Genomic DNA, 13,229 nt, shown 5'->3' with positions numbered 1-13,229 from the left:
TCCCCTCACTGAGCCAGGACACATTTATTTACCATGATTAAATTCCCAGTGCTACCTTCTCCCCTGCACATGCAAGGAGGAGAGAGGTGACCTCTCCCCAGGCACAGACAGATGTTTTATTCTGTATAATTGTTCACTGCAGAGCACAGTGCATTAACTACATTACATCTCTGGTACGAAATACAGTTCCTTCCAGCACAAACTTTTTCCCCTTCAAGACACTTGCTCACACCCTCAAATAATGCAGGGCCTTTGAAGGTGTGTTTGGCACAAGCCAGGGACAGGAAGATGGTACCAAGACACACAAAATAATTAGGGCTGAAATGCTTGCTGGCTCCCTGCTGGTGATCCCAAAGTGCCTGCACTGTACCCAGAGCATCCTTCCCCCTCTTCAGAGCTGAGCTGGTCACCTTCAAAGGTGTCTGATCTCTCTTTCTCACACTGCTCTGGCAGAAGTTTCTCCCTTCCAGACATCTTTTCACTCCATTGTAGCACCACTGACCCTTTCCACACTGAAAGCCCTTCATGCTTATCAGAAGTAAACCACTTCTTATTCACCACACTGAGGCCCACAAATGCCACCTAAGGATTTGTCTCGGGACATGCAGAAGGCAGAAGCTGGGGTCAGGTTGCAGCCATCCCCCAGGATGGTGGGGAGCCCCGTGGCACCCACCTGTCCTTGACTCTGAGGATCAGCTGGTGGAACCGGTCCACGTGCTCGAAGCTGGCCTTGTCTGTCACCGAGTAGACGATGAGGAAACCATCTCCAGTCCTCATGTACTGCTCCCGCATTGCACTGAACTCCTCCTGGCCTGCAGTATCCAGAACTAGGACAGAACAGACAAAGGTTTTTAATTATTGTGGGGGACCTGTAGCTGCTGGCACCACTATGTGTCCTGTGGCCTTTCTGCCTCTGCTGGGCTTCCTCAAAGACCGCAAAGATGTGATGAAATCAAGTTGGATTGACAAGGGGGCTTCTGTCCCAGACCTCACTCATCCTTGTATGCCTAAGTTGGGAGCAGGGGAAGAGGACACCGTGGATTTCATTTTCCTTTTCCAGTACCAAATACAGATCACTGAATTTGGAGAGTTGCTCCTCTGGCAAGATAGAGCTCAAAGTATTTCAAAGCCCTCCCAACTTTTCCCTTTCCCAGAAAAGAAAACCCAAGACTGGAAGGTTAGCTAAAAGCCAGTTTAAATGTCAGGGATAACCTACTAAATGCATGGTGAAGCAGAGCTGGGAGACAACCCAAAGTAAAGGCTACAAGCATTTTCCTTTTCTCAACACCTGGATATTGTTACTAGACCATTTTGTCCTTTCAGAGTGAGCCTTGGAGAACTCCCCTTATATATTTAGTCTCAAATGGTGTGCTGATACTAAGGAGGTAAATTAAACAGATGGAAAAGCTTTAAGTACCTAGCACATCCAATACAGTGATCACATTTTTGTGAATAAATCCATGCTCAAATCCCCTAAAACACCTCAGTTGTGACAGCCACTCAAATGCTGTTCCCCACTAGATTAAACTTAATGGAATCATAACTCACTGGTTCTCCATGGATCTGTCTTGCAGGGGGTCCCATCACTTGTGGAACAAGCAACCCCAGCCTTCTGGGTAAACACCACATACACACATCAGTGCTAGCTCCTGAGCCCCAGCTTTGTGCACAGCCAGGAGGAGGGTTCCAGAGGAGTTCACCAGTTTAAGCTACGCCAGTACCAACATGGGGTGCACTCAGAGTGCATTGGCTGCTCAGAAGTACCAGTCCTAATGCATCATTGCACCCCAGAGGCAAACAGGGGACCTTCATGCTGACTGGGAGAATTTTCACATCCCAGTCAACTGGGCTGGGTGGGAAAACTGTTTTGCCTCTGCTGTACAGCCATGGTGTAAACATCTGCTGCCCACAAGTGATGGGGAAAGCCCAGGGTAGCCATGGATGGAGACAGTGGCAGGAGCATACTGCTGACAGAGCAGCAGGGCTTGATACAGGTTTGTCTGGTCTGAACCACTCCACAGACCCAGCAAGGTGTTCCCTGCAGGGGAAGTGCTCAGGCTGCCCCAGTTTCCAGATGGGACCATGATAAAGACCACTTTGCTGCATCAGCACAGGTGGACATGCTGCATGTCACAGCACACCTCAGGAGCCAGTCACACACCTCCACTGCATGTCTGGAAGAGAGCCAGCTACACTGGAAGACCTGGAGACCTTCCTTGGTGCTGGCAGGCCCTTTAAAGCCTTCAGCCTCATTTGTTCTCCTGCCTTAACTGGTGTTGAAAGTCTGTTTTCATGAACTCTTAAGGTAAAAAGAGCTTCCAGGCTCTTGCAAAGACCCTGAGATTTAAGCTTATTTGCCAAGATTGTTGGAAAGTCACCTGAGTCTCTTCATAGCCTTTTATCCTGCTCCTCCCCTCTAAATCTAGGAAACAAGAGTCTCAGCTCAAAGGCATTTCAGCTATTCTTACGGACTGTACAAAAAAAAAAGAAAAAAAAAGGAAACAGAAAACCCAAAGAGACTGCATGTGCTGGTAAATTTCTATGCCCTGGGCAGAACTGGTACCATGGAATAAGGCCAGGGAACTGGGACAGAAGAGGAAATTAATCTCTCCTACCTGCCCAACTTGTACAGAGAGGCTGGGCTGCCCTCATCTGACTCCTGCAGCAGCTAGACACGGTGTCAGGGCAGGGCTGAGAGCTGACAGCCAGCACACAAACCCAACTTGTGGGAGAGTGGGAGAGATCCCTGCTGAGAGCTGAGCCCTCCTGCCCTCCCTCCCCCTGAGACAGGGCAGGTGCCCCAGCACAAGCTGTGGGCAGGAAGGTGGAGATGGATGTGCTGTATCCTGCATGGTAACTTGCTTAGGGACTTCCCCTTGCTCTGGCACATTTGCCAACTTCTCATGAAACACATAAGAAGCATCCAGCTGTGCCTTTGCACCCATCAACCCATCCCCAGCTGCTGCCCCTCCAAAGCTCTGCACCCCTGGGAGAGGGGGCAAGCCCTGGTGGGGGCTGTGGGGATACCCCAGTGCATGGGGCTCTCCTACCTTGCCTGGATCTTGGCCATCACACTAAACACGGGCAGAGCTGCTGTGTCAGCAGCTGTTATTCAAAGGGAATTCACTTACAGCATTGATAAAAAGGTGAGCAAGTCCAGGCAGCACTTAAAATGGCAATTTGAAAGTGTAAGTAAAAGACACACAGCAGTGAAGGTTAAGATTATTAATACAAAGTTAAGCATTGTGTAGATGGCCACACAAAGTCCTTGTCTTAACTTTAAATGTACTCTTCATTAAGGCAAACCCCCAGCCTAACACTTCTGTGCTTTGTGAATTGTAAACAACAGAGGAGAGGGGTCTGGATCCTTTGTAGGGAAGGACCCCATCCTGAAAAACATCAGCACCAAAAAAGGGCCAGATGTAAGTGGCTTTGCTTGTGGTGTCTTGTGGCATAAAAGCTTCAAGACAACTCCTACCTATAGAAATGGGAAGGAGCAAGGAGAAACTTGGGAAGGGGTAGCTCAGAAGGTGATTTTCTTCCCAAAGGGATGAGAAGATTTAGCATATTAGCCAGCATTCACCTTCTTTTAAAATTGCTATTTCTACAGACAGGATGGCAGAAGACAGAAAGAACCATGAGTAGAGAACTGTGAGCTGGTACACTTTAAACCACCAGTTGCCCCACTGGCAGCACATAAATGCCAGCATGGAAACAAGGACCAAAGCACAGTGGGTTTCTCCTACCTCATTCTTCCAGGAACTGAAATCAGACTCATAGGCTGTACATAGTCAGGGACTTCCAACAGAAAACTTTGTGAATTTCTCACAAATTTGACCGAAGAAGCAAGGAGGAGCAATTATGAAAGCATTTGGGTAAGTTGAAGGAGAGAGAAGCCAAGGATGATGTATGATGTAGGAACAGACATCCAAAGAGGGCAAAGCCATTTAGAGCTATCATGAGACCAGCTGGAGACTAAACTAAGAGCAATTAGGCTGTGAGAGCCCAGCAGGGAGGTCTCCTGCTCTGCAGGTAAGAGGTTGCTGAGTGAAGAGATGGCCTTTTCGAGTTTCCAGTGGATGTGACCCCCAGCTGCTGTGATGAACTCCCTGCTAATTGAATCCTGCCCCTTTAGAGCTCTCCATACCATTTTTCTGTGAATCCTGATGGGTTATGCAAGAGTGCAGCTGCCTAGAGAGCACTTCTGAGCAGGCACAGGAGCCTCCTATATTCACAGGAATATACAGGAATTTGTGGTCCAAAATAGAAGCCCTTGGTGCTTCAAGGTGTACATGTGGCAATGTCTCTGCAACTGACAGTGCTCCAAGTGGCCATCCAGAGACAAAGGCACTTGGTGAACCTAAACCAAGGGCAGAGACACACTGTGAACTCTAAGCCAGCAATAGCATTGCTTTTTCTGGAGCCTAGGCTGGATTCAGATCAAACACAGCATTCCCAGCCTTCGAGGAGCTCAGATCTGGTTGTGCAATTGAGCTCTTCTCTTTTCATATCTAGGCAAAATGTCCTCCTACATCTTTACCTTGCCAGGCAGCTGGGTGTATAGGTCACCTCAAGAGATTTCTCCACTGTCCATGGCATCTAGAGGGGATAAAGATGAACTGACAGGCACGTGAACCCATTTTCTGTCCTTCAGCCTTTGGGTTTCACTGCCCAGCAGCTTGGTACATAAGACCATGGGAAAACTGAACCTGAATTGCCAAGTCAAACTAACAAGCCTGAGCAAAGCCACCTCCATGGTCTCTGTCTTCCATCAGCAGCACCATGGGAGAGGGCACTGCCTTCAGCTGAGGAACTGGCATTCTGGGCACTGCAGGGATGGGGTACTGGGGTCACAGCTCCTATTCTGTGTCCCCACACCCCAAGTCACCTTGAAGAGGTATGAGGTGCCCTTGCCATGTGCAAAGCAAGGCAGATGTTTCACTCTGTCACTCTGATGCTTCTGCTCCTTCTCAGACACAGCCGTGCTGCCCCTGGCATGACAGCTTTCCTCAGCAAAAAACACATGATAGGAAAACACTGGGGCTTTTATGAGCCCTTCTTCTGTGCCCTAACTAAATACACAGATGTTATAACATGGAAAACCCAAGTACTTGAATTCTTGCCCTTTCTTTAAGCAAAAAGAAGACAGGCTTCCACATCAATAAACAGAAAAAAGATGCAAGCCCTTAAAGGAGCCCTTTCTCTAACAAAGGGCAAGTATTCAAAGCCTTGTTTTCCATGTTGCAACATCAAAATTTTCCTGGCAGGAAAAAAATCCAACCCAAGACAAAACCCCCTCTTTCATTGTTGCAAAATCCCAGCAACTAAAGGAGGGCAAATACTGGATACACAAATAAAATAATGGAAGTACAAATTTAACTTGAATTTTAATGCTCTCAGTGATGCTACTCTAAATTAACAAAAAAAAAAAAAAAAAAAAAGAAAGCAAGCAAGCCACAAACCAACCCTTCTGCCTGCAAATCTGAAGTGACCTTTGACCTCCCTCTGGCCTCATGGCTGAGTTGATCTCAAGTTTCCCAGAAGAAAAGCAGGGACTTCCAACAGAAAACTTCCTGTGTGCCCAGGGATGACCAGCAGCAAAAACCCTCCACAAAAAGGGATGCAAGGGATAGACAGGTGGGAAGGGCAGACAGAGTGTGGGGGAAGGAATGGAGCCTGGTGTGAGTGCACACGGGTGCACACCAGGCTGTGCAGGTCCAACCCAGCACAAGGGCACCCCAGGACTGGGAGGAGGTCTTGGGAAGAGAACTGGAAGGGAAACAACCTCAGGAGCAGAGAGACAACTTCTAGGCTGTGAGAGTTTCATCAAAATCATACCAGGGAAAGGAAAGGGAGAGAAGGGAGACCACAGCTTCCTTTCACCAACACAATTCCGTGTTTGGCTTGTACCAATTGGCACAGCCCTACTGACAGCTAAGAGTTCAGCCTAATTCCCAACAAGACCAAACCATGTGCCTGTGGTCATGTCTTCATCTCCCTTTGCTTGCCACCTTTTTATCTCTGTGTGATGTATGAGCCATAAGGAATTCTGAACCATAGGGAACTTTTTGCCATATCAAGGTATTCCATTTTTGGCTTCATGCCCAGATTAATAATTCCAGACTGGCATTTGGCAGCCACACCAAAAGAAATCCTCTGCTACTTGCTAAATTAGCCTGCACACAGAAAGGAGTGTGCAAAATTAATCACAGCAATGCAACTGGAGCAAGAGCTAATCAAAGCACATTAACCCTGGCCCCCACTTAATTCTGACCTCATGTCTCTACAGCACCTCTGTGCATTTCACTGAACACAGCACTGTGCTGATTTCAGCACTACCAGCAGGGAATAAACCAAGATGACATATGCAGAGAAAATTGGAGGTTGGTCCTAAAGCCTCATTAGAGTGGCAGCAACCAAAAAATGGGCTAGCCACAAATTGCCTGCACATCTTTGATTCAGGTTAAGTGCCCTCTTCCACTCTACAACACTTCCAAACACTGCATTGATGGTCTTCTAAAGCTGGCATAAGGTCAACAACAAAGTGGGTTTGTATAGTGTGGAACACACACAACAAACACAGGCCCCACAATCTTCTGGGAGGCAGGGAACTATCACAGACAACTCCTGGTGAGAAAAACAGAGACATGCCCAAGCCAAAGAACTAACAGGTAAAGGAAGATTTTGAATGTAGCTTTTGCTCCAAGATTTAAAACAGAACCCTATTCCATTTCAGTCTACTTTCACAGAGAGATTTCAGCTAAAGAAAAAAATGCAAGTCAAACATTTCATCATGCAGGCAGTTAGTGCTCTTGAATAAATGTGGGTGAAGGTCTTCATGGAGGGAAGCCAAATGCTTTATGCAAGCTGGCTAGCAGAAGGGTTTTTTTACAACATAATGCTGGTGCAGTTACAAAATGCTTGAGATGCTTTGTACAGAACTGCTCAGGCAACAGCCTGGAAAAGGGTGGGCTGTTTCCCTTTTTTTTTAAAGTTGTTGGATGTCTATGTAAGTCTTTTTTTTTTTTTTTTAAATAATAACTGTTTCTGACAATTTCAAAATTTATAGAGCCCCTCATGCTATATCCTTATTTGGTTGTTCATGTTCCAAAACTAGTTCCTATTTTGGAGGTGGGCAGCTGCTTCTGCCCACCAAGCACTGCATGAAACCTCAGCTTGTAAAGGCTTTGGTCATAAAGAACAACTGGAAAGTCTAGGATTTATCATGATGCATCCTGACCCTACCTATCATGTTTGTCCCTAATTTTATCCCATAAGTGATTCATGCAGCCACAGCAGAGCAGCTGTCCCAGGATATGGTGACCTCGGAGAATGGCCCAGATCCAAAGCCTGTGACAGAGAGCTGAGGCAAATGACACAAGTGTTAGTCAGTCCTGGTGCCCTGTTTCTTTTGGGCAGATGGAGAAGGGTCACATCCTTTTTCAGACAAGAATATTGTCTTTCTTCCAAAATTGTGATTGTTCAAAATCTCAAGTGGTAGGAAAGAGAAGCAGCTGCAGTTTCACTTCTCTGGCTGTGAAGCATCTGTGGGCACACAAGCCCTGGAAGTCAGGGATTCCCAAAATGCCATTCAAGGTCACAGCTGAATTCTGTTCAGCCCAAGTACAGCCATTAAGCCCATCTGAGCAAAAGAAAAGCTTTTTCATTAAAACAAAGGGTTAAGTTTCTGCTCCTTGGAAAAGAGTTTCTTTCATCACTCCCACTCAGATCAGGTTCAGTTAGGTTTTTTGTTGAAGTTCTGTTTGTTTGTTTTGTATAAACAACAATTCCAAGTATTCAGTAAAAGATGCCTTTTCAATAATTTGCAAAACCAAGGCTGTTTCAGCTAACATCAACAGGTACAGCAGCTGATATATATATATATATATATATCACAACATGGGGCATACCAGTGAAGATAAAGGTCACACATTTTAGAGGACTGGATTCTGGACTCAAAATAATGAATTAAATTTACAGCAGGACTGGATTTTTCTTTTATACAGGACTGACATTTTAATAATAAAGGTAGATGTCTACATTATGAGATGATTAACTGGGAGCAGATATCTCTAATGCAGATGACAAGAAGAGACATTTCAGCACCAATTTCACAAATACTGCCTCATATCAACTGTTAACATATTCAAATGAACAAATGTTGGCAAGATTAACTGGTTTTGTTGTTTGCAGGTTTTGTTTTTTTAATATGAATAAAAGCTATTCTTTTAAGGACTTTGTGGCCATTTGTACTGACTAAATTATATCTGATAAATCCTAAAGAGTGCAACTAAGATCTCAGGTTTCCAGACCAACATACATAAACTTGGGTAATTAAGGCAGAAAATACTTGTTAGATTTTATGTACTACCTAATTACTCTACAAAGGAAAACAAAACTATTTAAGAGCAAAGACTCCCTTTGTAGCTGTAGTTAGTCTGCTTCATGAAGCATAAATGAAAAAGCTGCAGCTTTAGGCAATACAGGTCTTTCTCCTCACCTGCTAATCAAGGTGGTTGGTTTGGGGATTTTTTTGGGGCTTTTTTTTTTGGTTTGGTTTTTCTGTATTTTTTTGGTGGGGTTTTTTTTTCCCCTGTGTGTTTCACTGTTATTGTTTTGTTTAAAAAAAAGATGCAGTTTTCTTCAAAGAACTGAAAACTTGGTTACAACAGATCTCCAGGCTGCTACCCTAGCCATATTGAAATGGGACAGGTAATTAAACATGAAAACATCATCCTGAATGACTGAGTTTAATGGTTGTAAAAATTCTTCACTGTCAGTGGACAACAGTTTTGATTAAATATTCTTTCTGGTTATAACCACTCACTCAGTTACCCACTCACAGTTATTTCCCAGGGGATAAGTTCAGCCTCAATGAAGAATCATTAGCAACAGCCACCTGGCAGGGCAGTAATTCACTGGCTGCAGAAGCCTACTCCAAATGTCAATGAGGATCTGTAGGTTTTCACAGGCCTGCAAGAAACACTTCTGTGCAGAACTGGAACCAAAGCAACTGGAAGCAGAAACTTTGCTGGAGACCAGCTGCAGACCATGCACTGCAGCTCCAGATCCTGCCAGCCCCAGCAGAGCAGGAGGGACAGAGACACAACACACTGTGGGAGACACTGAGGTCTATTTGCAATTGTGCTCAGCTAGAAGGGAAAGGGGATCATGAGAGTGGCTTGCTTACCATCAAGAATTGCCCACTGCCCATCTATTTCTGTGTGCTTCAGGTAGGAGTCTTCAATAGTTGGGTCGTAATCTGGCACAAAAATCTTCTGGAAAAACTGAATAGTGAGAGCACTCTTGCCCACACCACCATCTCCAACAACCACCAGCTTGTACGTGGGCAGGTTTTCGCTGGGAACGGCGCTTGTAGCCATGCTGCCAGTGTGCTGCACCTGCTGGAGAGAGAGATCATCTCCAATCACTCAGCAACAACAAGAGGGCAATATGCACTAGGCAGCTTTTACCTGCTGCCTAAGAAGTGAGAATGAGGCAGCTCTGACATCCAAAATCCTTTTGGACAGGAGCAGCAGCATCAACCCTTCCCAACAGCTCTACTGCAACTCACACCCAGCGCTTACAAGTGCGGACATCTCCCCCACTGTGCCTTGTTTGTCTGCAAGCATTGCTAATTGTCACCAAATGCACATGCAACGCCTATGCTACTGAATGCCTTTCCTACAGGGGCTGGTGCCTTTCCTACAGCAATGACAAAATCACCCTGGCTCAGTGCACTTATCAAGCTCCTAACAGTTTCCTGTTGCCAGTGACCAAATCCCATTGATAAGTCAGAGTTGTGCTATTCCTCACTGTGTAACCCAAGGTATAGCAACCATTAAATGGTGTGTTACATCCTAGGGCCAGATCTGCAGGCAGAGCTGCTGGTGATGGGTGAAACTGGAGGTAAAGGTCCAAGCCTGGCTCTGCCAGCAGACAAAAATGCACTTAGCTGCTTTCTTCTCTCTCACTTTCAAGTTTGAGAAATAAAACCAAGAAGGCAGCAGGCCAGGAATAACAGGTGGTTTTTGTTTTGCCTTTTTTTCAAACCCTCAACCCTGCTGTGGCAGGAAGGCTGGTGCCTGTGGCTGTGACACAGCCTAGAGAGCAGCTTCCCAGCAGCATGGTCACACTGCTTCCCTCACCTCAGAGCTACCTCCTGAAAGAAAAATGAAAAAAAATTCCCTGGCCAAAACTGGGCAACAGCACAGGTTTGTGGAGAAGGGAGAAGAGGCAGCCGTTGCTGACTGACCCATTTCAACACTCAGCAGCAGAAACTGCTCATTTAAGGAGAAGGCAAACAGGAGGTTCTGTGCATGTAAGTGCCCTCCACCCACCCTTGGGCAGCAGTGATACTGACTCAGATCTCAGAGGAAACAGGTGGCCATCTCCCAGATCTGAATGACCGTTGCATTTTCTGGGAGGTCTTTCACACACTTAAAGAGAAAAAAAATATCCATCATAATGATAAGGCTGAAGACAAGGCAGTTGATTTTCCTGGTATTGGTTTTCTTCAAAATACTGTTCAGTGCAGCAGCAGCTGTGGTGACACTTTCTGCAGGCACCTGTTCCCAGACATTCTGGTTTTGCTGGTGTCCTTTGGGCTGCAGGCACTGGCTGGGGTCAGCACTGAGGTGGGACCAAGACTGCTCTGAGGGTACCTCCATAAACTGTTGGCTCCCAACCTGTATCCCCACCAAGCAACACAAGCTTTTGGAGGCTATCCCAATAACCCCAGGGATTTCTTTTTCATTAAAAAGACAACTTTTTCATTCTCAGATACCACCAAGCAAGTCTGATGTGCTCTGTGCCACAGAAGCTGACTGTGGTCTTGTGAAAACACAAAAACATAATCCTCTAATCTAGTTTCTGATTTCTCTAGTCCCTTTCTCCATAATCATTACTTCAGTTTAACCAAAAATATTGAATCTTAAAAGCACTTTTGATCTGGTCATCAAAAGTGTTCTTTCAGTACACTGGAGACCCCATACCACCTCTAAAAAGAAAAGCCCATAAGGAAACAGAGGACGAGGCTTCTGAGTCCAAGAACAGCAAAGGCCTCTTGTCCAAATCGAGACCAGACACATTTTCAGAGCAAGAAGCATGATCAAGTTTGCTTGTTTCTAAACCACCTTTGGAGGAAATTATTGAGAATAGCAAGAACTTCCACTGCAAGCAACATCTGCTGGATGGGGAGAAGACCAAACCAGCTGAGGTTTCAAACAGTCTCACTGCATTTCCTCACAACAACCCCAAGGAAGTTTCTTAGCCTTATTTTTGAGTAAGCCACTTTCTCATATTTCTGAGACCACACATCAATACACAGCAGGCTGGGCTACTGAAAAACCAATGAATTTCAACTAAATGTCTTATTTTTGCTTGAAATACCAAGTTTTATTTTTGTGTAATCCTTCTGGGGTCAGATGATTCTCACAGGCTTTTTGAGACACAGACCCTGGCTAAAGCTCTGCCTCTCCTTCCAACAGTGTTAATGACAATTTTTTGCTTTGCCCATGGCCAAAATTTCACCCCATCCTTCTTTACACAGCAGAGCAGCTCCAGCCAGGCAGAATGAAAGACTGATTGTTACTGACATGGCAGGGGACAGTCTGTGGATGTGAAAAACATACTCCGTTTGTGCACGATTTTTGACCTCCTCACAAAACCACAAGCTGCTGCTTGGCAACAAGCATTACATTTTTACTGACATTTTGTGCCAGCCCTTTAACCCACTCCTAAGAAGCCTCAAGCTTATCTTGCATGAAATGCTCCCCAAAGTGCTAGGATAATGTTTAGCCCATTGTACAAACTGTGTCTCTGCCCAGCATGCTTATCGGCTGAATCGGGGCATTTGCTTCCCGTTGTTTCCAGAAGTTTGGTCATGCTGTGTGTCTGAACCACCAGACTGACTCTTACATAGCCTGGGGAAAACAGCAAGAACTGAACTGAAAAAAAACAACTGGGAAAAAAAAAAGTCAAGAACCGTAGGCTGGTCTGTTGAGCACAATTCCCTGTATTTTAGGTGATGCTAGAACAAGAGATGAAAACTTCAGAGTGCCAAAAGGCAGCAAGTTTTCATGTTTCTGCAGGATTGTTTCTGCTGCTCATGGAAACACTCCTCTTTCTACTGAGATGGCAGGTCCCGTGCTCCAGCCATGCATGCACATAAAGAAAACCTTCAGAAACTCAGGCACTTCTATCCCTCTGCCCCTCCATCTGCCCTGATAACCAAAGCACGAAGACAACTCATGCCTTGACAAGATTATGAACTTAACCAGCTCATGATTCAAACCTTTAAAACAACATATATCATTTCCTGGAAAAGACTAAACACTCCCAAAGGTGCACAGAGCTACAGGCAAGTGCAAAAGACTTGGGCTAATTTTCATGTGTTTTTGGCAAGAGTACTGACACAGTCCTCCTCAGATGGGAGCAAGAATAAGCATGTTTGCTGTAGATCTGACTGAGAAAAGTGAAGCACTAATGTTTTTATCTATTGTCTGAATACAAAGCAGCATGTGGTAATACACTAATAAGGTCTGCTGATAATCATCTTACAATTTATATAGTTGTTTATTTTGAGGGAGCCAAGAGAGTGATCCATACCCTACGCTGGTAAATGCCGTCAGGGCTCTGGTTTAGTCACTGGAAGGAGGCTGATTTTTACAGCCATTTATACAACCATCTTCACACACACTGGCAAGACTGGTGGCCTGACAGCACAAGCCAGTAATGCTGAGACAGTCAGAAGTGTGGCTGCTTCTGGGGTAGGTGGATGGGAAGAAAAAAGAAACATTGGTCCAAGGGTGTCACTGAAACTGAGCCTCCTCAGCAAAAAGTATTTTCTTTTAGGAGGCGGAATAAACTGTATAAAATCCCATTTACCTGTCTGGACATGGAGGTGGAGTCGAAGGGCTGAGCTATCCCCTTGGAGCAGCCAAGTAACATAAAAACACCAAATTCATTTTAGTTTGTATGACTGGCCCACAAAATGTAGGTAGTGTATCTAATCCCCACCTCCCTCATTACAAAACTTGCCCTGAATGCAAGTGGGTCCAAGCATAGCTTCTGAGCAGAATTGTGGCCACATAAGAGAATAATAAAGAATAAAATGGACCCCAGATAGTTGATATTTGATGCTGGCACCCCTTTCCCTGGTTTCTGCTCTCTTGTCCTGAAGGCTGAGCTCCCAGGGTGAGGCCTTTACAGAAGGTCACCAAGCTCAG

General features: G+C 45.4%; 1 protein-coding gene across 7 annotated transcripts in view; it reads right to left on the bottom strand.

The window, feature by feature from the left end:
- Positions 1-13,229, bottom strand: part of MRAS (muscle RAS oncogene homolog) — a 38,447-nt gene that overhangs the window by 7,851 nt on the left and 17,367 nt on the right. For 5 of the 7 annotated variants that reach the window (XM_074548752.1, XM_074548756.1, XM_074548754.1 and 2 more), the window contains exons 3-4: positions 9,191-9,404; positions 674-827 (exon numbers count right to left, since the gene is read on the bottom strand). In XM_074548752.1, coding sequence (XP_074404853.1) covers positions 674-827; positions 9,191-9,383 — 347 coding nt within the window. In that variant the 5' untranslated portion in view covers positions 9,384-9,404. The remainder of the gene's footprint in view (positions 1-673; positions 828-9,190; positions 9,405-13,229) is intronic. The other 2 variants (XM_014265764.3, XM_014265763.3) reach the window with 1 other exon arrangement.

Source organism: Zonotrichia albicollis, chromosome 10, assembly GCF_047830755.1.
Source record: "Zonotrichia albicollis isolate bZonAlb1 chromosome 10, bZonAlb1.hap1, whole genome shotgun sequence".
Classification (NCBI taxonomy): domain Eukaryota; kingdom Metazoa; phylum Chordata; class Aves; order Passeriformes; family Passerellidae; genus Zonotrichia; species Zonotrichia albicollis.
This window is presented reverse-complemented; position numbering and strand designations above follow the sequence as displayed.